This window comes from Calonectris borealis, chromosome 4 (assembly GCF_964195595.1).
Source record: "Calonectris borealis chromosome 4, bCalBor7.hap1.2, whole genome shotgun sequence".
Classification (NCBI taxonomy): domain Eukaryota; kingdom Metazoa; phylum Chordata; class Aves; order Procellariiformes; family Procellariidae; genus Calonectris; species Calonectris borealis.
This window is the reverse complement of record NC_134315.1, coordinates 27,954,125-27,979,817: the sequence shown is the minus strand read 5'-3', so window position 1 is coordinate 27,979,817 and position 25,693 is coordinate 27,954,125. Positions and strand designations below refer to the sequence as shown.

The 25,693-nt window shown below is 37.1% G+C and overlaps 1 protein-coding gene across 7 annotated transcripts in view; it reads left to right on the top strand.

The window, feature by feature from the left end:
• Positions 1 to 25,693, top strand: part of ATP8A1 (ATPase phospholipid transporting 8A1) — a 127,343-nt gene that overhangs the window by 8,679 nt on the left and 92,971 nt on the right. For 3 of the 7 annotated variants that reach the window (XM_075148987.1, XM_075148986.1, XM_075148991.1), the window contains exons 2-9: positions 4,651 to 4,765; positions 6,594 to 6,693; positions 9,260 to 9,358; positions 14,641 to 14,686; positions 18,868 to 18,908; positions 22,511 to 22,584; positions 24,493 to 24,562; positions 25,200 to 25,327. In XM_075148987.1, the coding sequence (XP_075005088.1) occupies positions 4,651 to 4,765; positions 6,594 to 6,693; positions 9,260 to 9,358; positions 14,641 to 14,686; positions 18,868 to 18,908; positions 22,511 to 22,584; positions 24,493 to 24,562; positions 25,200 to 25,327 (673 nt within the window). Of the gene's footprint in view, positions 1 to 4,650; positions 4,766 to 6,593; positions 6,694 to 9,259; positions 9,359 to 14,640; positions 14,687 to 18,867; positions 18,909 to 19,815; positions 19,890 to 22,510; positions 22,585 to 24,492; positions 24,563 to 25,199; positions 25,328 to 25,693 lie in introns of all 7 variants that reach the window. The other 4 variants (XM_075148990.1, XM_075148989.1, XM_075148993.1 and 1 more) reach the window with 2 other exon arrangements.

Below are 25,693 nucleotides of genomic sequence, written 5' to 3'. Positions count from 1 at the left end.
GAAAAAAATGACTATAATTAAATAAAGCTTTTGATGATTTAATCTGTTTATGCTAGATGAGTGTGGGTGAGACATGGCAGAAATTGGAAATGCTTTATGATAGTTTCCTGAAGATGTGGAATACAAACCAACCCTGAGAATGCGGTAGATAATTTTTAGTTGCAATTCTAGTGAATGCATCATGTGGGAAAGCTCCCAGTTGCGCTCAAGGTGGTACCTATGAATGTACTATGGTCCTGTATCTGACAAAGTAGTGGAAAATTTCACTTACAAAACATAATATATTGACTTCAAAAACAAAACAAAACTGTTGTGGGGTAGGCCTGTCCCGCATGCAGGCCAGGGTGGTATAGTGTCCCTGAAGACTTTTGGCATGCTGAGAGCCCAGAAATGGTACCTGAGCATTGGCTTGCCTCGCAGCTCCGTGGCAGAGTTCTCTTTGACCTCACGCAGTTCTGAAAATCAGCAGCTACCTGGCAAGAAGAGTGTGCCCAATTTCTGACCAGGCATTAGGCATCTGTTCGCTAACCAGGATAGATGCATAGCTGCAGAGGAGCTGAAACTTAGGTATCCTGACTCTTGACTGAACTTCTTGGGTAGGTGACGCAAGCAAGATGTAATGGTGGTGTTGCAAAGGGTGGTATGTGGACATTTAAAGAAATGGCATTGTGGGAGGGTAGGATGTAGGAGCTCTGCTGAATTAAAATTTCATATGCCTTTTTTTTTTTTTTACACTCTTTCAGATAATCTTTTATGAAAGCAGAGCATTTCAAAGAGCATTTTGTGTCTCTTGTTGCTTGGAGAACATTTTAGTAATTTAAATTAATATTTATCACTTTAGACAATATAGTAACTTCAGTAATGCATAAGCCTTTGTATATTTTTGTGTACGTGTATACACATATAGACAAACACACAGAAACAGGGAAGAAAAATTGTATCTCCTTGATACTGAGCTTTGTGTATCAGTCTAGTCTGTGTAGTGACTGAATGTAGTCACTCTAGTGAATGTATTCTAAAGTTTAGGCAGGGAGGTGATGCGCATGTGTAACCTTTAAAGCTTTCAGGGTAATATAACGCACCTAGGGCAGGAGAGATGGTTTTACTGAAGCTGCAGAGTATAGAGGGCTAGGTGTGAGGCTTGGAACTTAACTCCTAAGATTGCTTTTTAAATTAAAATTGAGAAAAGTGAATTCAAGGTAGTAGGAACTGGGGTGGTGAATGTTTATGAAGCTCCTCAGCACCTTTTTGCTGTCATTTTGATTAAAGGAGAGCAAATAAATGCCATAATACTGATATATGAAAGTAAATGTCTATAGTTTGTCAGTCTTTTTAACAAATAGGTAATATGTAGTGTTTAATGCCTGCTGACATTTGCTTTAACTCTATCGCTGTCAGTATTCAAGGCTTATACTGGCATAAGTTTTTAAATGAATGCTTTAAAATTAAAGTACTACATTCCACAAATGTGCAAACTCTTTCCTTTATTTCCTGAACTTAGTCGGGCTAGGTTGGTACTTTTGACACAATAGTTTCCAATTTTTCCACCAAAGTGCTCTCGGAGGAGCTGTATTTCATGTTTGCTCCTTCATCAAGCAACTGGAAAGTAAATGTCCTATACCCAGAATGAAGGTGCAGTCGCCATATGATGGATTTGGGCTCAGTCAGGTATAAACATGTGATTGCATGTGCACCTGCAGCTTGACTGAAAACCTAGTCTTCTTAAAGATATACCTATATCCAGTTGTGTTATAGGGATATATGGAGTTGTGTGCTGGAGGTCATGTATAGCCAATTGTATGATGGTTATCACTCCAGGGAGAGGTAATGACAAGAATAGGAAATGGCATGTTTAGTCTGCCACATGCGCCCATGTGGTTCCTTGAGTTGAGGAGTCTTGTGTGGATGCTTGTTCAGGTGGGCCCAATCTGTTAGGCTGGCTGCCCTTTGTCTGAAGGGTCTTTCTTGAGATACCTACTAAAGTTTGAATAGAAATGTGTTGGATGTGCGCCTTTCATTGGGGGAGTTGGAATGAAAAAAAATAGAGAAATTGCAGTGGATGAATGTAGTACTGGGAATTTCCTGCATAGTAATGGAATCTGTGAGTTCTGAATGGCAAATGGAATGAAATTACAAGTTTCTGCTGAGTCTTTGCACAATGTGTGGAGACTTGACCTTGCAAGGTAGTGTCTGAAATATGTGTTCTGGATATAATAGGTAAGAGGCTATGTAGCAGGCCAGTGGACTGGAGGATGACTTGGATTTTGCATAACCTGTTTGTAAGGATTTATATAACATGCTAGAAATAAGCTTTAAGTTTTCATGTACAGCCTTAATTATCCTTGACACACATATACATTCTGATGTATTCAGTTGCATTCTAACATAGGTTTTTTCTATTCTTTCTCGTTTGGCATACAGAATGAACAGTGCTTATTTAACAAGCAGCTATATACACACAGGTTATTGTTATAATTTTAAAACTTTTTGGTGATTGATTTATGCCATAGCTGTGTTTGCTTTACAAGTTCCAGCCTGAATAGACTGCTTAGGCCTGTTGGTCATCAATGTAATGGCTGAGTGGTTGACAAAACATTAGTGAAAAGTCTTGAGAGGGAAGAATACATTGATATGCCCTTTTACAGATGGAAGTCGTGATGGAGGCAGGTACAAAATTCCTCATGGTTTATAGAAGAATATACACAAATCTCAGCTTTCACTAACTAGATGCTGGGAATGACAGTAAGTCTAATAATACCATTTCAAGTTAAGCACAGACAAAATGAAGAATATGCGGATGTCACTTCTCTGGGAATAATCTGTTTAGTTTCATGCAGATTTGTAGCGAGTAGAGGAATGGTATCCCATTAACCAACAAATGTTTAGTGGCCTTGGCTTCCAAGGATCGCGTCCTTCCAGCCCAAGATTGGTCCATCACAATGAGCAAGAAATCAAGCGAAGGTGGCAGTAGGACTGCATGAATTAGCAAGGAGGCCCTGGCAAAACTCAAGTGTAAAAAGGGAATGTACAAGAGGTGAAAGCAGCGACAGGTGGCTGGAGAGTATAGAGGGATGGGGTTAGCTAGCAAAGCCAAAGCCCACCTGGGGTTTAATCTAGTGAGGAGCTTGTAGAAGCCCTTCTTGTTCTCCTTCAGATGTAACAGCAGGAAGAAGATGACTATGGGAAATGTGAGCCTGCGCGCTGAATGGGTCAGGGAACCTGGAGACAAAGGACACAGAAGAGGGCATAGTGCCTTCTCCCCTTTGGTCTCTACTGATAAGATCAGTCTTCAGGAACCACGGGTTCCTGATACCAGTTGAAAAGTCTGAAGCAAGAAAGACGTGCCTCAGTGGAGGAGGACCAGGTTAGGGAACACTTAAACAAACTGGGAATACACGAGTCCATGGGATCTGATCAGATGCATTCATGAGTGCAGAGGGAGCTGGTAGGTCTCACTGTTACCTTTGCAAGGTCATGATGTCGGGGTTGGGGGAGTCCTGAGGACTGGAAGACTATAATCGATCTCACTGTAGGGTAGCTTACATGAGTTTTCTGTGTTTGCTTAGTTTTAATTATGACATTAATTTTCTATGAGTATTTCTCAGAACAGGTGATTTGTGCAAATGAATTAGTCATTTTGATTTAAGATAGCTATACTAGACACAGGCTTTTTGTATTTAATTTCAGTGTTCGAACATCTTGGTGAACTGTTTTTCAACCATTGAGGTTAATGGTTAAATTTTCAAAGTTTTTATAAGAAATTTACCTGTTTATGTGTTCTGTTGCAAAGTCTAAATTGTTACACTACTACAGGGGTGTGTGTGTACAACACTAGTTTAAAAGAAGTACAAAGCGGAAAGTGTGTTATGTGTATATTGGGCAGGTGTGCAGGAAAATAGATTAAGTAGTATGGGATGAATTGTATAAAGGTTATAGTAAATGTCCTTTTAAATATTGGACTTCCCTTTAAATTTGGCAATGACCAATACTAAATTTTACATGCAAAACTTGAAACTGTTGAATGATCTGTATACAGTATAGATATCTTCTGAGTTTTTTATGCTTATTTATCAGATAACTATATTTTTCATTACATGTTGCCTAGAGTTACTGGTATTACTGAATATTCTTGAACTTCTTGCCTTTTTCTTATGTTAGTGTTAATATATTTCTCTTGGTGTCTTCGTTTTTACATATTTATTTACCTCACTGCTGGAAGTAATTTCTGCAATTTTGCAGATTTTTAACTCAAGATCACTCAGCTGGGAGAGATGGATGAGATTGACCTTTTTTTGGTTTGGGGGTTTTTCTCCCTCCCCCCTCCTTTTTTTTTTTCCCTTTTGAATGCTCACTTCTGGATTCAAATGCATCAACAGACAATAGTTCATTTCATATTGCCATGAAGCAGCACAAGCTATTTAAGTGGACTCAAGAATTCAGTAGATTTTACAGTTATGCATTATCATAGCTTTACAAAGCATCTTGACTATATACTTTTTTGGTTTTTAAATGATCATTACTTGTGAGAAATGCAAATGCATTGAGTTCACATTTACAATAGATGTCTTTTTTTGTCATGAAGTGCCTTGACTCTTGTGTATGTGTGTATATACATCTATTTATATGGAAAATCATGCTGTGTTTTTACAGGCTATGAGAAGACAGATGATGTTTCAGAGAAAACTTCTCTAGCTGATCAAGAGGAACTGAGAACTATATTCATCAATCAGCCCCAGCTAACCAAATTCTGCAATAATCATGTCAGGTATTAACTGGTGGTTTTTTTAATACATATTTAATTTCAGAACATTGCATGTTGCATAGCAAAAATGAAGAAAAGATTCTGTTTATTCTACTTCTGCCATTTCCTCTGACTACTAGTTACAGTTCCAGACTCTGGAGGGGGTAAGGAAGTGAAATGAGGAGAGCAGCAGAGCTGTTTCAATTACAAACCTGACCTTCCGAATTTTAAGTACAGGGTGGGGAAGGTAGGGATGCTTTACAGCTGCACCATCAGCATGTCCCTAGAGTATGGATTTGTTCTTCAGCTTTCAGTTCAGTTCATCTTTGAACCTATTTCTGGTAGCTGATGCCAATGCTGATGTACTTCACTTAAGCAAGGCATTGTTTGTGCTTTGGAAACTCTTGTCTTTTTCAGTCAGCCAGCTACAAAGATGCTGTGGTTGCTTATAAAACCAGTTTTGAATTTCAAGTTCAGGCTTTAGGATTCTGCTGATGGTTTATGTTGTGGAGTTTTTTGTTTTTGTTGAATTTTAAGTAATACACTGAATAATTGTAAGTAATGTATGATTAGATCTGATAACATCCTCAATTCTGTTGTTAAAATTCAAAGTAAATAATGACAAAGCTATCCCTGTCCCAAGTAGGTGTGTTTTCTGAAGGTACCTTTGACAATATGCAGAAACTTCATAAACATTGAGAATAATATGGTGAGGTTTTTCCATGGACTTAAAAAGCATTATGAAGTTTCTCATGTGTGTACACAACTTGTCTTTTCTGTCTTTTGCTTTGTTTCTTGACAGTGTTGAGCTTTTTTGCACAATACATTTATTCCCCCTTTAAATTGACTTTTACGCAAAGTTGAAGTAAATACTACTAACTTAAAGTGTTTAAAATATTCTTACAAGTCCTTTGCTTGTAAGTTTTTGTTATGATTATTTTCACTGTTACTGTTTTAGGACCTTAGGTGGTAGCGGTCTGTTCTTAAACAAATGTAAGGCTGACGAAGAGCTGGGAGCTCAAACATTTTGTGATGGCTTGGCAGAGATGATTACGCTGGGATAAGATGTGTTCTTTTCTTCCAGCCTAGCAAAACTGCACTTAATATCCAATATTTATCAGTTTAAAATAAAAAAGTGAACTTTCCATTCAGTGAAGGGTATAGGACTTTATCCATTAATAGATTTTTATTATTTTAATGATTTCTTAAAGGCACCATTTCAATTCAGTTGATCTTGTTGTTAGGTTTTTTGCATTGAATTGTGCACACTCATACCCAGCGCAGAAACTCCACAGCTCCTCAGCCCTGATTTAGCACCTTCCTCGTTATGCTTGTTATACCTCTTTCCCCAATAATTTTGTCTGAGCCGCAGCCGTTGTGCAGCGTTACCTGCCCAGCGTGTGCCGCGGCTTGCGGGGGAGGGTGTTCCGCTGGGCCCAGGGGCTGCCGGCCTGGGGCCTGCCCTACCGGCTGCCTCAACCGCCTGACTGCTGCCTTCTCTTTATTTTTTTCCTCTCCTCATTGCCTGTCGCTGAGTGGCAGCAGGGCTTGACTGCTTCCCATAGAGCAGGCAGAGATGGCAAGGGGACTTCTAGCCTCAACATGGAAGCTCGCGGCAGTTTCTGTGGGCAGCAGGCGTGTCCCTGGGTTAGCCACTTCATGGACGCCTGCAGGACTGTCTCTGTAGAAGTCTTTCAGTTTCTCTTTTAGCCAAAACAAATCTGTTTGCTAGCACAGAAATCACAAAAGGTTCTATTTTATTTGAAAGCTTGTGGAACTGAGAGGGAAGGAATATATTTGAAGAATTTTTTGTGCTGTAATAATAGTGCATGTTTTTGTCTCTTTCTCTCAGCACTGCAAAGTACAATATAATCACATTCCTGCCAAGATTCCTTTATTCCCAGTTCAGAAGAGCTGCTAATGCATTTTTTCTTTTTATTGCATTACTTCAGGTAAGATCAACAATAAGATGCTAATGTTTGAAACTTTTTGAGAGAGCATTTATACCATAGACAGTGTTTTGCAGAGGTACTGAGGTTGATGTACTGTTCTTTCTGAGCTAACTAGCTAGCTGTATTGTGTAGACGTATCTTTAATACATGTTTGGTTTTGTGGTTTTTTTACTCCTTGCAGATAACACAATACACACACAGATTTTTCTGTAAAACAGGTTAAGCTGAAATGCTGTCAGGTGAAAAAGACTGTTGTGACAGGAAAATCCCATTTAAAAATATCTGGCATACACAGAAAAATGTTACCTGTAGTTGGCATTTCTCATAATGGAGGGTACTGCCTAAAAATCTGAACTTCATGAACTTTAATCCTGTAGTCTGTTTTGGGGGGCAGAAATTGCAGCCGAAGAGAAGTGATTATTTATTCTTAGAGTGAAGCTGATAAGGATTGAAGTTGAGCCTAGATGAAGAAGAACAGCAGTAGAGTCCAGTACTGTAGCAGCTATTTCCCATATCCCAGCTGGTTAACTGTGCTGGTTAGGAAGAAAACACAGAGTCGTTCCATACCAGCACTGTAGCTTCATTCAGTATGTTTGTAAAGGGCTGTCCCTGACCCAGCTTACTGAGAAGTACATAACGTTTTACAGATATATCAGAATATCTTAATTTTTCAGTAGTTTAAGTTGATAAAGCAGATTGTGGTTTTTTGTATAGTACTCTATGAATGCACTAGCTGGTGATGAATAAAATTGAACTGTGGGCAGGTGCAGTGATAATTACCGTTGTTTAGTTCTGTATTCCTAATCATATTTGATAAAAACACATTTTCTGCATAATTTCTAGTGCATGTTTTAGGATGTGTTGATTTGTCTGTTGTGGAGATCATGTTAGGAATTGACATACCAAACAAAAATGGCTAAAATAATGGCACATTGTACTACCATGTGTACTTTTTCCTCCCTCACTTCAGATGTTTCAGCGAGTGAAAGTTGATTCCTCTTATTCAGGTTTCTTTGCTTCTACTATAAGGGCTTGGAGCAGTTTTTTAGGATACATCTGCGCAGGTAGCTTACACTGTTTTCTAGCAGAAAAAAATCTGAAGTTCAGGGTTTCATTAGGTTGTCTGCCTGCAAACCTGTGGCTTCTAAATAAACAGCCTTTTGACCCCATGTGGCATCTCGGGCTATTCCAGTGGTCCAGTAGCATTTCTTATGGTACCACTGTGTGCATCAAGCTAGCAGACACAGAATGTGGGGTTTCAGAAGCTATTTGAGGCTTGGCATGACTAGGTGAGAGGCTGGCAGGTAGGGGTGTGGAATGTTAGGAAGTAAGTGGAATGTTAAGAAGTGGAATGTTAGGACTTACAAGCCTACCATCTCATGTCAGGCTATCAGTGAGACCACAGTGGCACGAGTAAGAAATACTTAAGGGTAATGGAACCAGGTTACGGGCTGGTGCCCCTTTTGCTTTCATATTTTGCCCGGAAAATAATGTGTCATTGAAATGGGGGAGTTTGGGCATACACGTAGGGAAGAATGAAAGGGTAGGAATAGCTGGAGAAGTGATAGATCCCTTTCCATTGTAGCCAACACATAGGCACTTGCCCAACAGTAACTTTTTCTGCCTGGTTTCCATTTAATTGCTTGAAAAAATGTGTGTAGAGTAACCTGGAAAATCTATATTGGTCTTATTCCAAGAAACATAGCATATGTACATATAACATCCTGTTTTCTTTCAGAACCACAATGTGGTGGTAGCAAAAAGAAATTTATATAATTCATAAATAACATTGGCTGTTTTTCAAAACATTTTATGATAAATTGAGGATGTCTTCTAACCACATTGAGGCACCACTTATTAGTGTACTTTTTTCTTGCAAAGATCTCATTATAGTCATGTGGGCTACATTGCCTATTAAAGTTTGTTAAGGCAGCAATCCTCTCACCTATCAATGTTGTTGCCATTAAGAACTCTAGCCAATATAAAGATAATTATGGATAACTACCCATGTATAGCACATAAGTAGCTGCATCTTCTCAGCATTTGCTTTACATACAGATTCACTTGCACCATCTGTGCCCATACCTGCTTAGCAAAAATGCGTTTCTTACAATAGTCTGGCAGAAAGCAGCTGTTTGAAATTCATCAATTTATAACTAGTATGATACAAAATATCTCTTAGAGATTAAAACTGTAAGGAAGTAAAAACATCTTGGACATGTGTCCACACTAACACAAATCTAAACTGAAAAAATTAATTGTATTTTATAAATATGTATTTTAATTTAATTTGAAACACAGAAAAGGAAGGTGAATATTCTGCAGACACTAAAACCTCTGAAAGTAACTCCACTGAATTCTATGCTATTTAAAATGCAAATGTTGTTTTATTGTATCAGCTGCTTTTGGATTGAAGACAAAAACCCTTGCTTGGAAATAATCAGCACCATGTCTAAAAAGTGAATCCAGTTGCCTTGTCTGTATTTGCACAGGAAGTACTGCTTCTTATATTAAAAATATGTTTTCAACCAGCAATGCAAACAATTTTTTTCTCTCTTTTTGATAGCAAATACCAGATGTATCACCAACAGGCCGTTACACAACGTTGGTCCCTCTCTTATTTATTTTAGCTGTAGCTGCAGTGAAGGAGATAATAGAGGATATTGTAAGTATTTAATAGCAATATTTTGTAAATAGCTTTCAAATTTTTCATAGACTATTCAACAAAATTTTTGTAATATAATTCTGTGTTGACCATTCTTGCCTTCTGGATGCTTTTGAAAACTTCTAAAGTTGCTTGCTTCAGAAGATGAAATCTTTAGAATATGGTGTTATGATTTGAAAGTGTGTTTACTGTATATACAAGTGACAATAACATGGTAAAACAATGACTGTTGTGTTTATTATATAGATTTTTTTCTGGTCAGACAGTTCTCATTAATGAAGTACAAGCATATTTTAAAGTGTGAACTGGAACCAAAGACTCCACAGAACCTAGTCAAGTCCAGAATATTGCCAATTTTCTCAAAGAAGGCCTCTGCTAAAAGAAGATTGGAATCTAGTGAATTCATCTCAGGTGGAATCTATTTTAAAACCAAATAACCTTTAAATATTTATTTGGTTTGAAAAACATTTTTCTTTTTTTTTCTTCCTGCAGGAGCAGAGTCCTTTACTCTCACTAATTATACCTGTGAGCTGGATTTAAGTTCAATTTGTGAATGAGATACTACACTAACATTTTATAGAAAAATTGTGAGAACTTCTGGCTTTACTCACAATGAAGAGGGAAGGGTTAAAAAAAAATCTTCCCAGGACCCTTTTTATTTTTACATCTTTATTTGAAATGCCTTTAAAAAGATAGATGAGCCCTCCGGAACTCAGAGTTGAGGATCTAGGAGGCTGCACAATCTCAAGCATCTTCACTTGTCCTCCATACATGAAACTGGATGGATTTTTGTTTCACAACTAAATAATTCCTGGACCTTTCTAAAAAGTGTCTTTTAGCTTGCTACTGGAATTATAATGTGACACTTCTGGTATGTTTAGAATAGTAATCTATTTGGTTTAATACATTTTAGATGAATGAATACAGGTCACTAATGTGTCCTTTTTAAAGTTTTAAAAATGGATTTTCCCTAGTTGTCAAATCCAGCTCCAAATCCAGGTCCATGCATCTGATGTATCTCTTTATTTCTAAAGTGACATGCATAAAATCCTTGGTTTCACTGTTGTGACTTTGCACGGTTTTGTAGACAGCAAGGGGAATTGCTGTAGAAGCAATTTTTCAGTTTTTCCCATTGCTCCAGCCCAGTGCAATTTACTGTTAGTCTTCCATGTCTTGGTGCTAAGTGTGATCTGCTGACACCTGATGGCCAGGAACACACATGGAATGCTTGTCCGTGTTAGGCAGGTGCCCCCACCTACGCCAAGCTTTCCTTGGCTCTCTCCACTCAGTGTTTGTGGTTGTGGTTGTTTTGCTTTCTTCTTGCATTGAATGAAAACTTTAAAAGAGGTGGGATATTGTCATGGCTTGGAAGTGTCCATTCTGACTTCTTCTATTTCGTAGGTAGGGAAAGGAATTTCAGGCTCTGTTTCACTTCATACAAAAGATGTTGGGGTTTTCTGAGTACCTTCCTGCCTGCTCTTCACTGAAAGTGTATGGTAGAACCTGTCTCTCCAATTTGCATAACATAATTGAGTCTTTTAGTTGATGTCTTTTGTATCCAAGGAATTAGTCTTGATGATTTACCAGATCACTCTAGATGCTAAGAATTTCTTCATCTGCTCTTGTTCTGTTTTAGTTCTGCAGATATGTTATGTGGAGGACAAGAAGTTAGATACATCATAATCATAGAATCATACAGGTTGGAAAAGACCTCTAAGATCATCGTGTCCAACCGTCAACCCAACACCACCATGCCCACTACACCATGTCCCTAAGGGCCTCATCTACACGTCTTTTAAATACCTCCAGGGATGGTGACTCCACCACTTCCCTGGGCAGCCTGTTCCAAGGCCTGACCACTCTTTCAGTAAAGAAATTTCTCCTAATGTTCAATCTAAACCTCCCTTGGCGCAACTTAAGGCCATTTCCTCTTGTCCTATCACTAGTTACTTGGCAGAAGAGACCAACACCCACCTCACTACAACCTCCTTTCAGGTAGTTGTAGAGCTCAATGAGGTCTCCCCTCAGCCTCCTCTTCTCCAGGCTAAACAACCCCAGTTCCCTCAGCCGCTCCTCATAAGGCTTGTGCTCCAGGCCCTTCACCAGCTTCGTTGCCCTCCTCTGGACACGCTCCAGCACCTCCATGTCCTTCTTGTAGTGAGGGGCCCAAAACTGAACACAGTGTTCGAGGTGCAGCCTCACCACTGCCGAGTACAGGGGCACGATCACCTCCCTACTCCTGCTGGCCACACTAGTTCTGATACAGGCCAGGATGCCGTTGGCCTTCTTGGCCACCTGAGCACACTGCCGGCTCATGTTCAGCCGGCTGTCAACCAGCACCCCCAGGTCCTTTTCCTCTGGGCAGCTTTCCAGCCACTCTTCCCCAAGCCTGTAGCATTGCCTGGGGTTGTTGTGGCCGAAGTGCAGGACCCGGCACTTGGCCTTGTTGAATCTCATACAGTTGGCCTCGGCCCATCGATCCAGCCTGTCCAGGTCCCTCTGCAGAGCCTTCCTACCCTCCAGCAGATCAACACTCCTGCCCAACTTGGTGTCGTCTGCAAACTTACTGAGGGAGCACTCGATCCCCTCGTCCAGATCATTGATGAAGATATTGAACAGGACCGGCCAGACCGACCATAATATGGCAGAGGGCCTTGTCCACTGGAGGAGTAGTGTTCTTGGGTTTTTTTATACTGTGGGCTGTTCTCTTGATTTTTGGAAAGGGTTGCAGGTAATTTAGTCTTTCCCTGCACTCAAATAGTAGGCTTCCTGGGAGCATCAGATTTATTGTGCTTGAGCAGAATTACAATGTATGTGCAGAAACATGATCAAGAGGAAGAGTTGCAAGCTGCAAAGAAGCTTTGAAATGGAGAGTGGCTGGTCACATGCTACTTTTCCAGTCAACTGATACAGTCAACTCAATCTTCTCCTCAGTTACCTCTGAATGGATGGTAGGCAAGATACATTGTCCCCCTGGGTTGTATGAAGCTCCTGGGCCATAGAGTTGAGTGGTCCTGCAAGAGACGATGATCTTTCTGTTAAATGTTTTTGTTCTATTTTGCATTTCTAGTATTTGCTGTCCAATAGTCAGCTTCTCCTTAGATGTCTTTGTTGCTCTCTCTTTACATAAACAAAATCTCTTTTAAAAAAGCCATAAAATCAATTCATGTTCTTTCAGATATTTTTAACCATTAACCATTCTGCTGTTAATGCTTACAGACTTACACCATCTGTCAGTGTCTAGGCAAATATAAAACTGAGGCTGCTGCTGCTGTACAAAGTGTCCTTTTTAAAATTATCTCATCCACTCGCTTTTCTTTTATGTCATTTGTTTCTACCATTTGCTCTTTCCAACTTGAAGTGTACAGTTTGGTGGTGGTGGGGAAGACAGGGAACAGGTTTAGTGTTTTTTGCATATATCAGCTAGAACAATAAGGTTCTCGTTACCAAATACCACAGAGATACCTAAAGGCAATTCAAATACTGTTTTTCTTTCTGTTAAGTTTACATTGTCTCAGCATGTACTTAATTCCTGCTGTACTTAGTTGAAATGAATGAGATGAAGGAGCTGATTGGGAGAATTTAGGTGCTAATTTAAAGGCACTCTGTGTGTGTGTGTATATATATATCTATCTCTGAAGGTAAATTCATAAATTTCTCACTTGCACAGCTGACTTTCACAGACTATAGTCCAAATAAAACAATTTGCTCAGTTTTTGTAGTCAAACAGGTTATGAAATTTAATGTTGCCTGCTACTTATATCATGCAAGAATATTTGGCTGACTCTGACAGCTGTACTTTTTTTCCTTGGGAAAGCTGACCACTTGCTGCATAGTAAAATATTCAGTGTGTTTTCCCTTAACCTTTAATTTTCATTATGTCTTAGTTTCTTTACACAGTGAGATACCTAAGATCTCCAGGAATGGTTATCTTCATCTAATATTAAAGCAAGATTAATTGGCTCTTGGATGGGAACCTTACATATCGATATCAATTAATATACTTATCAAAATAATACTTTTAGCTCAAGAACCAAATGTTTCCTTTTCTGGAGTGAAATCCGAAGAAGCAGAAGATGTTAGCAGAAGACATTATTCATGAACAGCATGTGTTTTCCATATATGCTTCAGAAGTGCTAGCAAAATTTGTGACATGCAGTGCTAGATGATCAGCTGTTTCCAATGATTTTCACCCATCATAGCTCAGAAAGCAACTGATGTTAAACTGTCACTTTTCAAGCTGGAGGAGACTCTCCCTGTGGGCAAATAAACACCTGCTTTGGTCAAGTTGTTATGCCTTCCCATTGATCATAGATTATTTATCTGTAAAATCATTCATCTTTTTGAAAGGAGAATCTGCTGATAATCTGTGAAAATCTAGTAAAAATAATACCTTAGCTTAGTCTTTGTAAAGTGGTAAGGCGGCCTTTTAAGAGGTGCTAGCTCAGAGTCATACATGCGTTTTATCAGAAATAAATAAGTAGCTTGATTTATTTTTTCTTTGAATTTACAAGATTGGTTTTGGTTTTCTTTGTATTTCAAAGGCATAAATTCTGTAGCTCTATTCAAAAAGCTTACCTAAAACAGCTAATTCTATTTAAATTAATTTTCCAAATCATGTTCCTGCTCAGGAAGAACTGAGTTCATTACTCTTAAATACTGTGTTTAAACTAGTAATCTCCTAAGCTTTTTGTAGCTGAGTTTGATTATACCTTGAAAATGCTGGTGGTTAGTAGCTGCATCAAAAGATTTCTGTCCAAAGGTTTCTCACAGCTATATTAAAACTGAGCGATATCATGGCATGTTTAGGGTGCAGGGTGGTGGGTTTCTTGATTTTTGTTTGTTTGTCTGTTTGTTACTGTTGCTGAAGGCACTTATGTGGAAGTGGAGTCATATGTTTACACACTCATTGTTTGACTTTAGATCTGTATGAGACACTTGTATGAAGAATGGTTCCATGATCTTTGCTCTGGTAGAATCATCTCCCAGTTCCAGGAAGGGGCAAAGTTATGGTACACAAATACACCGCTTCCTTATATAAGGAACTTGTTTAGATAGCGATTACCCTATGAGAGGACGTTTTAGTACAACACAGTGGAACTGGGTGTGACTTTCCTGATGATCATAATTACGCCAGTATTCCATAGTCCTGTCTGAAATGTTTTTAAAATCAGTTTATTGAATTGATGAGTGGGAAGGGGTAATACATGTGTTTTTTATCTAAGTGTGAAAGTTTTATCGTGTCAGCAGAAGTCTTTAACCACTGTGCATTTTTAATTTAGAAAAGGCATAAAGCTGATAATGCGGTGAACAAGAAACAAACCCAAGGTAGGAAATTTTTTAAAGCCTATTAATTGTGGGTTGGGGGGGTTGTGTTTTGAATTTTTTGCAAATGCTGGTAATATAATCTGAACTGCTGACAGGTAATTGAATGGGAAATTGCTTGTGCAGATTACTTCAAAATTTGGAATCTAAACAGTTGAAATAAGAGTTTGCAGTCACATTAGCCCCACAAAATGGAATATGTTCTAGATTAAGTTTATGAGGTTCCTAAGAAACTTTAACATTTACTCATTTAACACAGATGATGCTGTAGCTGTTAAAAGATCATAAGCACCACTATATTTAGTGGGCCTAGATTATGATGAAAAGTCTATGCATTTCTAAGTACACAAATCATAATTTTTTTCACCCAGCAAATCTTGAATAATTGAATTTTGGAAAACTCTGCAATTGGAAGGAGAAGTCATAAAATGGAACACTCTTTCTGTGCTGCTTCAAAACTGTGGATCAAGATGAATGGAGTTTTTTGGTTTTGTTTTTGTTTTTTTTTATATGAAATCAATGTAATGGTTTGATTAGAGGTAATAAGATATTTAGCCAGTGTACCCAAACCAGAACTTTGGAATGTGATTTTTTTTTTTTGGAAGATTTTAATAAAAGTAGTAGTATTAAATTGGAGGATTATTTTAGCTCAGAAAGTGAGGGAGCTATTATGCTAACTAGCTATTAGCTAATATGTCCTAAACATGCTTGTCAGATAGGAAGTCCAAGTTTAAGTTCCGGCTTTGCTGCTCTTTGATTTTTCACGGTACCTGTTCTGAGTTAGGCCTCTCTTGATAGAGCTGGTCCTGTTTTTATATACAGGAGGAGGAACGACTGTCATGTGAATTTGATTGCAGAAAGTATGCAAATATACCACAAAGAGGAAAATCTTACATGGAAACTTTTTTAAATAAATAACAAACGTAACCTTACGGTTTTTTAGGGAGGGATGTAGTCATTGACTGAAGATAATCAGAACTGTTTAGCACTGCTAACCACTGGAAATGTCTCTGATTTAAAAATGTAAATTTTAAAGCCTACCTAAATTGTACATAAATCTTGAAGTTTATTGTAAAATTTATGGAGGACAGAGCGGGGCAGACAACTTATGAAACTACTGAACACATAGCTCAATAGGAGGTATGGAGAGATTAGGACAGGGGGACAAATCTATTGACTGAAAGCACTGGGAACAGAAATCTCCAGAGAACAGGCCTGGAGAAACAGATAACCTCTTATCTATACATAAAAAAATGAAGGAAAGCTTAATGTAGACATCCAAAATTCTTTCATCAAGCATTCATAGCTTTTGAAATTGCAACCAACAGTTTTAGGTGGCAGTGAATCTTGAAGTGCCTTTTCAATTCTTTTTCTTTATGTCCAGAGCATACAAGGTTTTAAATTAATAAAAGACTTGATTTACTGTCTTTCCTGCCCCTTCTCCTTGGTTACCTCTCATTAGGGTCTTTAGTGACTGTTCCAAAAATTCGTGAATGTTCCTTGCATGCAAAAGAGAATCTTGGAAGTTGAAAGTGTAATGAGGATACATACAATATTGCTAGCACTGAGAAACAAGTATCTTAAGCTAATGTAGGATTCCCATAAGTACAACATCAATCCTAGCATACTGCCAAAGCTATATTTAAATGTATTGTCAAATATAGTCTATTGTCAAAGCAATAATTAAAAAGTTAATCAGTATGGTTTAGTCTCTTACTTTGTTTTCACATATTCAGCAGTTCTGTAACCCTGAAAAGTAGCAATGTGCATAGTACATTATATATCCAGCTCCACCTTTGGTTGTCTTTTAAACATACAAAATTGTTAATGAAATGACATGTGTATGTATGGATTCTGTATATGGGTTTCCCTTCATCTGTCTGTTCCTTAAAAACCATCTGTGTCTCAGTTAACCTTAAGTAATTAACTTTCTAAATTCCCATTACTATAAAAAACCTTTTGCACAGGATTTTCATTTATTAGGCTGCATTAGGGATGATTTTTGTTACCTCAGCCTGCATACATATACAGCAGGACACTGTCAGACACTGACATGATGAAATGTGCATTTCTGCCGTGTGGTGAAGTAGTCTTCTGTAAGGCAGATGGAGCATGCTTTTGGAAGTTAGTTGTTAGAGACAGCTGAAAAATGGGAGATACAAATGTGAAAGCCAGGCTGCAGAAGACTTTATGGCACGAGTTCTCTAAGCATTATATAAAAGGTGCGTAGCAACACCACTTCTTTTTTTGTTCTTATAAGAAAATGGATTTGATTGAATGTCAGTGTATGTTAATTGTGCTTAAAAGCTTATTGGATCAAGGTAGGGTTAGAGTACTCTTGAGATTTCAGGTGTGTCAGCATGTTTTCATGAGTCTGAGAGTTGATTTTAACCAGCTAAACCAGCAGGAAACAAATCCAGAGAGAAAAGCTGACAGTTTCCTTCCATTTAATGGGTTAAACTGGCTCATCAAAGGGTCCACCAAACGCCAAAGGCAGCACGCATTAAACAGTGAGGGCATGCACTTGTGCATGGGTTGAGGGCAGAACAGGACCTTCTCTTTGCAGTGGCAATGCTATGTTAGGTCAGCTTGGCTGCATGTGAAACAGCCTTAGGATGTATTTCAGCAGTGCAAGTGCTTCTGAGCCAGTACTTCCTAAGAAGCCCCTGGCCACCTCTGGCAGCTTATTTACATTTCAGACCTGCAGAACTCCACTGGCAGTTACTCTACTATAGTTATTTGTGAAACTTAGCCATCTGGATTGCTGCAAAGTATATTTTTAATCCTCATCAGTTCTTTCACCTGGTTGATACCATGGCCTCACAAACAGTATTGCTGACACAAGGGGATGGAAGTAGGTAGTTAGTGGCACAATTATCAAATGTCTTGAGTTGCTTAGGACAGTATTACAACCGGTCCTCACTCTGGATCTGTAGTTTTCCCAGCGAAGGGAAATGGTTTTTCAGAATAGATTTTGTGTAATGATCAACTGATTGGTGAGACAATCATTAAAATATCTTGCTTAATGTCTGAAAGAGAGACTGCTCCGTTTACCATGGCCCTGAGTATATCAGCACTAACAAATCTGGGGCAAGGAAGGGTAAGATAATTTATCTCTTCCAAAAGAATTATTCAGCAGGTTAGAAAACAACTCGCAGAAATCATTGAGCTATACAACAAGAGGGATCAGTCTGGACAGAACCTTAAGGAAGACTTAGATGTAAAGGCCATGTGTATTCCCAGATTTTGATCCACTTTTTTCAAACCAACACATGCTTGCATAAGAACTGGGTCCTGATCAGGCGCTTAGATAAACATCCTGACAGTTTGAAAACTGGGAGACACAGTGAAGGAGAACAATCTCTTCGAGCTATGAAAGTATTGATACAATGCAATACATTTTCTTTTCATTTCATTTCCTTTTTGCACATCAATCTTCAATGGCTTTGTAAGTGGTGCTAATAAAAAAGAAGTCACCTTTATTGTTCTCTGAAAACACCATCTTGGCAATTAACTGGCAAACAAGGCATGTTTTTTTTATCATAGTAGCGATACTTAAAACTAGAGTAGTGGAACGTGCTTGCAATATTAATTGCTACTGCCAGGGAAAATCTATACTAAATCTTATGCTAAATGGCATGGGTTTATTTGGGGGATTTCAAACATATTTATGGAGGAGATGACTGCAATGATCCTAAAGTTCTCTGACATGCCAATAACAGTAAGAACAGCTGAATCCTAAGAAGCCTGCTGGTGACTTTTTATGAATCTTTTTTGTACGAACCTCATCGATATTTGAACTGAGAAAAAATTCTTGAATTGACACCACCCCCACTCCCCCCGTAATTTCATAACTTTTTGACTTTGGAACTTTTTATTCCAATTACCAATTTATTTCAAAAAACACCACATTATCATGCAATCTGTATCAGATTTTATTGATTCTCAAACCCTGTAAAATGTTCTGATTGACTTTGTAATAAGATTTTATGGTACAAAAACTGTTATACAGAATGTGCTGTATAATTGAAATGCTTGACCTGAATTTATAGAAACAAGGCATGCTGTAAAATATTGTGTAAATAAGCTGTATCTGTATGACTTTTCTTCAGGAATCTAACACATACCTGTATACTGCAGTTAGATTGTACAACTGGGAAATTCTTTTTTTTCTTTTTTTTCAGTACTACGAAATGGTGCATGGGAGATTGTCCACTGGGAAAAGGTGTGTGTTTATGTTGGTGACTTTTAGAGCATAACGCAGATTTAATACTTGCTTTATTTCTCCAAATAATTTTCATTGATAAGAATTAACTGGTATGATGGGAAATGTATAATCTTTTGTATTTTATTTTTTGTTTGTTAATACTTGTTTCTTAAAAAGTACTTCTAAGTCAAGTCAGTTTTGATGGCATGAGTCAGGCGAAACTGCCATTAAATGGTGGGCTTTAAGTTCAGTGAAAAATAACTGGAATGATATGGCTGACTTAGGAGTATTCTCATATGGCAAAATTATACAGTTCCTTGCTATTATTTGGTGTGCCAAGGCAGTAACTTCTTTCTGGAAACTAGTTACTTTGTGTATTTGCTGAACTTCTTTGGTTAAACCATGAGAACTTTAAAGACTGTTACGCAGTAGTTAGGAAGGGACTATTAAAGGTAACTTTCAAAGACTAAATGTTATGCTGTCTATCTAGTCCCTTAGTTTTATTGGTTTCCATACCTGAAAGCTTGAACAAAATTTGACTCACAATAATTTGGAGGCAAGGTTCAGATGAAATTGGTTTATACCTTTGGAGAAGCAAGGTTAAGGTATATAGCGTGATGCAATAGAACTGTGATCTTAGGGGAGATTAATTTCTTCTTTAACTTCAGTCTTCCAATAAAATATTTTACAATAACTAACAAAAGTAAAGACCTGCATAGAGAAGGTCAGGATTAGGCCTATTAAAGAACAGATTTCCAAAGAATTTCAGTGACCTTTGAGTACTTAATATCTACAGACTTCTCTAAGTGTGTGAGTTTCTAACAGTCTTTCTAGCAAATTCAGCAGGTAAATATTTACTGTGCTTAAAACAAAGGGGTAACAAATTTTGTTTGAGACCATTAACCAATTCCCAGTTTTCTTTCAGGTAGATGTTGGAGATATAGTTATAATAAAAGGCAAAGAGTATATACCTGCTGACACTGTACTGCTCTCATCAAGGTAGAGATGCCCACTGATGCTTATAGTGTAGAGGCTGGTTTCTCTACCCTGCATTTATTTATTTATTTATTTATTTGTGATTGCTCCAAGGAAATAAGGAATAAACAAAAATGCTGCTGTTCTGAAGTGTAGTCTTTTGTTCATTCGGGCATTTATCATTTCAGGCAGTATTTCTTTAAACTGTTAACTGTTAACAACTATAACTTTAACAATTACAGTTTTAAAATTACACTGGCATTCAATTTACCCCAAAGAAAAACTTAGTATGTTATTTTGTTGTTGGATATAATACAAAAAAGGCTGATTCTCTGTCTAAAAATTGGACCTCAAGTGCCATATTTAACCAAGTTGGCTTTTTGATATGTACCTAACAAATTGCATCCTACAAATAAATTAAAATGGATATATTACAGGGAACAGAAATGTTTTTTAATGGATATAGTCGCCAGTTTGATAGTTGAATCAGGGAAAAAAACCGAACATGAGATGTGAACCATCAAATTAGCACTGTCTTTTGAGCTGAAGATTCACTTTATTCTGTAATATATATATTATAAATAATTTCAGCACTGAAAGCAAGACTTAATTTATAGCATGTAATGCTGTGACTCTTTTTACATGGACAATCGGAGGTTGTTTATCATTATTTCCTTGGACAGTTTTATTTAAGAAATCCACATCTTATGTGGAAGATGCACGTTTTTCAACATCTATTTGATCAGGTCAATAGACAACATATTCTAAGAATTTTTTTAAATGAAGATTGTTTAAATATGATCAATTGTATTTTGATTAATTACTGTATATTTAAATGCAATTTCCATATTTTTTTCTGGCACAAGTGGAAGCATTATTGTAATATGTAATCATTATGGATTAGGTATAAACCGACTATGATTCCACGGAAGTTCATGAATCCACTCATACATATAATTAATAAAGTTAGGATCTTACGCATTTCTGTGACAGACTGTGGTGTAGACTAGTACATTGTTTACTCCATCTTCCATTATATCTCAAAATCAACTGTAGCTGTTTCTAAAACACTTTTAGTAATTATTATTAAGTGTGAAGTAGTTGCCAGATAATTTTCCCCACAGTCTGTCTTCAGTGCTAATGTTTGTCATAACTTCAGATATTTTTGTATTGATTATCCTCTATAAACCTGTTACTTTTGCACTTCGAGAAGCATTTATAAATTTTACTGGTGCTTCTCCACCAAGATCTTCATAGGCAATACCCCATGCAGCAAAAACAGTTGTTCTATTGGCCTGATAATAGCTTCTGTCATGCTAACCCTGGTGTTTTGCAAGTGAAACAGATTACATTCTCTCAGAGCAGCTTTTTTATGATCTTCCTGAGTAAGCTCCTAAATTTGAGTCTTTGCCTTCACTGTTTTGCCCTTTTGGATTTGGAGGACACTTGCATCGCAGTGTTCTCCAGTTGTAGTTTACGCACAGAAAAATACCAACTGCCTGCAAAGCCTTCTTTCCGAGCCTTGTCCTTCCCAAAGGAATCCTACATCACATGTTGATAAATTGAAATAATAGTCAACTGCTACTGGACTTGTCGGGACTGTTACCTCTTTGTTTAAGCTCACTTTACTGCCTGTGTCAGAACACGCTGGCCCAACTATGATCATTACTCACCTTGAATTTTCCTGTCAGGTTTTCTTCTAGGATCCAGTTTGCAAAAGGGACTCCTTGAATCGTGATTGCTTTTCTGGGCCCAGTTCAGGCATTTCTTCCAGCTAAAAATTCCTTCCTAGCTATATTACTAGGGTCCTGTTGCAACCCTCCTTCCAAGAGAGAACCCTGTGCAAGTACATTACCTCTAATTCTGCCTGCATACTGGCATGTGCTCTTCTTCTCTACCTCTCATCTCCGTGTGGCCATGCATTCTCCAGGAAGACAGTCTCGTCAATTTTGCTTTCCAGATGTTTATTGATGCCCAATTACATTTTAGGTTTCAATAGCAATCCGAGCCTGTGGGCCTGGTTTTAATTCAAACTAATAATGTTTGGTTCTTTTTACCAGCAATAGCAGTTTCTGGAGAATAAGACGATCTAAATTATTTCAGGAAACTATAATCTCTTACAGGGGAAGGACACAAACCTCTGAGATTTTATTCCGTTTGGTTTTTGCTAGTTCAGTGTAAATTTAAATTTACAAAGCTGAAACAAAACACAAAATCATTTTCAGCATGTCTAGATAGAAGGGTTCTTGTCAACGGACTTTTCAGAAAAGTTGGTAGAAAATCTTTTCTAGTGGCTTTTATTTTTTTAATTAATGTATGGAGTGGCTAGAAACTTTGTCAGTTGAGGAATAAGCATAACAGCTTTTTATTTTTACTGTACAACATCAGCATGTTCTGCAGCTTAGAATTGGTGCCTTACAGTAAAACAATCTACTGGAGTAAAAATGAAAATATTCTACCTCTTTTCTTTCTGACCTGATTAAAATAGATTTTGAAAAAATTGTCATCAGATGTTTTAATTAACATGTATTGTTTGTATAATAATTTCAAACTCTGTCTTTTTGTCTTTGTCCATTTGTTTGGGTTTTTTTTTTTTCCTGTCACTTATTTTTCTGTTCTAATAATTTTCAAACTGGGATGTGTAGGTGGCAGTAGGGGAAGTAGTGAAAGTGACCAATGGGGAACACCTCCCAGCTGATCTCATCAGTCTATCATCAAGGTTAGAATAAACTAGTTGCACAGGATACGTGTACGTGGGTCCTCATATACCAAATATGAAGAATGCTGCCGTGTTGATAATCTTTGCTTTGCTGTTCACTTTTCTTTGCCAAAACCCACACATTTATAAAATTACAAAGGGTTCGGTTGATAAAAGTACAGATCATTAAAGTGTAAATACACAATAACACTCCCAGAAATTAAAATTTGTTTCAGTCCTCTTTGTTTTTACACTATCCCCATGAAATTTTATCGGACAAGTTGTCATTGAATAAACACATAGTAAAATATCAGGATAAATATATGTTTAATTCCTTAGAGCAAATTAAGAAGAATATACATGTTTATACCAGCCCACTATTTTCAGCAGAATATAGTTTAATGTTGGTAGGACTGGTAGAGGACCCTCTGCACAAACTTGGATGTTGCACAATCTCTGCTGCATGCAATGGCAAAAGCAGCGCTGTTGTGTATCGTGACAAAATGCATGTTTCTTAGACACATCAGCTTTATGCTATTGTCTGCACTGTTACCGCACTTTGTTTTTCCCTAACAAATCAATGGGCCTGCCTTGATCTAACTGTAACTTGTTTACTTTGGAGGTCGCTGCTGTCTGCTACAGTAATTACAGTTAAGCATGTGTCTCACTTGAAACGTCTTTGCTGCCTTAGTCTAATTTAAAAGTGCTTCACAAAAATATTGTTTGTTTTTGACTATTAACTAATAAAAATGCTAGAATTGTAATAATGTTTTATACAGGTGATTCCATCCAAATGATCTAAACAGAAGTTATTTACATTTTTAGAAAAGTTTGCCAAGAAGAAAATGCTAGCCTGAAAGGAATTAATGATAATTATTTATCACATTTTAATGCTTTTGCTTTACAAAAATGTTAGACTAACCTACAGAATTTTATTCTGCAAGCATTTTAAAACTAAGTTGCTTATCAGTAGCCACTGTTGCATCAAGAAAGCAGACTTTAAAAAATGCTTGACGCTTGAATTTCATACTACAAAGAAGGAAAATACTAGAAGCTTTAAAGTGGTATAGAGAGTAAACGTTTATTCTTTTAAGTTGTAAGGGATTCATATGACTCTTCTGGTCCTTTACAGGATCAAAACTTCTTTCTATAGTAGATATAATTAGTAGGTGTTCTGTCCTCATGTCCAGAAAATGGGAGCTGAGTGGAGTAATTCAGAAATCCTGACCTGTTAAGACCACTTCTTGTTTACTGTCTACTTGCAGAAAAATAATTTTGTCCTTCTGTATCTCTGTTTTCCTAGTTAACACTTCTATAATGGTTGTTGTATGTTTTAAAACCTAAAAGTATTTTACAAAATACTGCTGTGTTACACATCAAAAAATTGTATTGAAAAAATGAAACGCAGTAAGCCTTTTATCAGTATATGTCAAATAGATGAACTATTCAAGTAATAATGTTCTGCATAAACTTAAAACTTAATTTATGAAAAAGCTTTTTACATTGCATAGAGGACAGAGATATTTCAAAAACTGTATTATGTTATCCATAATTTAGACTTTTTTCATAAGAGAATCCTTTACAAGAAAACTATCATGTCTAAATTTTCATATCTAAACTACTGCTGTCTATAGTAGTAGGCACTACAAATGCACTACATTTGTGCCTGTATCTTAATCTCATGTAAAAACATAGAAAACTTACTATGTAAAGCATTTTTAGCAGTGTTTCATCTAAGAAAGTAGGTTTTGGCAAACTTTCCTGAAAATGTAAAGTACTGTTGGTTTTACAGATTTGGCTGTAAATTATCCTAGTTCTGAAGATTGATTAGAAAAAAAAAATTGCATAAATAGCTGTTAAAAGATTACAGAAGGTTCATGGATTTTGACATTATAATTTAAAATTAAGGTTTTTTTTTTTCGTTAATAGTGAACCACAAGCTATGTGCTACATTGAAACATCTAACTTAGATGGTGAGACAAACTTAAAAATTCGACAGGTAGGAATTTCATTTTTGAGAATATTGCTAATATTCTTTTAATCTATTACTGCTTATAAAACATTATGACATTATGATGTTAATGGCCATTTTAGAAAACTGTGAAATTTTAATGTTTTGAATAAAAAGCTGCGGGTTATTGGTATCATAAAAGTTTTTGTTCAATTAATTAAGCAGAAGGAACAAATGGTTACTCCTAAGCCATGCCTTGCACTTTGTTTTAGGGTTTTTCTTCGGGGAAAATAGGTGGAAAGATTTGTAGTTTGGGTATTGGTTTTGTTTTCAGAGGATAGATGAGGGAGAAGCCCTGCAGAGAGAAGCTGATAGTGCCAGTGTTGTCCTTGAGGGGCAGATAGGGAATAGCAGTTTTTGACTGAGTGTGCTGTCTCTATGCAGGGACATTCTTGCTGATATATATGATTGGTTATGACCTTGTCTTCATCATGATGTTTTAAAATACTAAGGTGACTTTTCCACTGTCTGTAGCATGCAGCAGTGTGACAGCAAAGTGTAGCAATCCCATTTGGTTCCCATATGGATGCTGGTTTTCTGGTTTTGCACTATCAGATTTATAATACATAGACTTACATATTGGAAAGTGATTTTTAATGTCATGACAAACTAATTTTGTTTACAGGGTTTGCCACTAACATCAGACATAAAGGACATCGAAAGTTTGATGAGACTTTCGGGCAGAATTGAATGTGAGAGCCCAAACCGACATCTCTATGACTTTGTTGGAAACATCAGGCTGGATGGGCATGGGTATGTAAATCAAGGAAGATCATCTCGGTAGATTCAATCTAACAGTAGAGAGCTATATGTTGTTAAACTACTCAAGTTGAAATATGAATAGTAAAGTCTTTATTCTGTTAAGACTAGAGAGGTAAAAATCTTTTCTGGTGTATTCTTTATTAGACTTTATTCTTCAAAAAAACTTGAGGGGTAAAACCATACTGCTAGTGTCTACAAATTGAGTTTTTATACTAGTTGACCTTCATAAAGCAATACCTATTAATAATAGAAGGGAGAGCTAATCAAATTCTAATAGTTTTGGAATATGTATCTAGAAATTCACTTAAGCATCTCATTCCTTGCCAATTAAGTTTCTATTATAGAAGCTGAACAGAA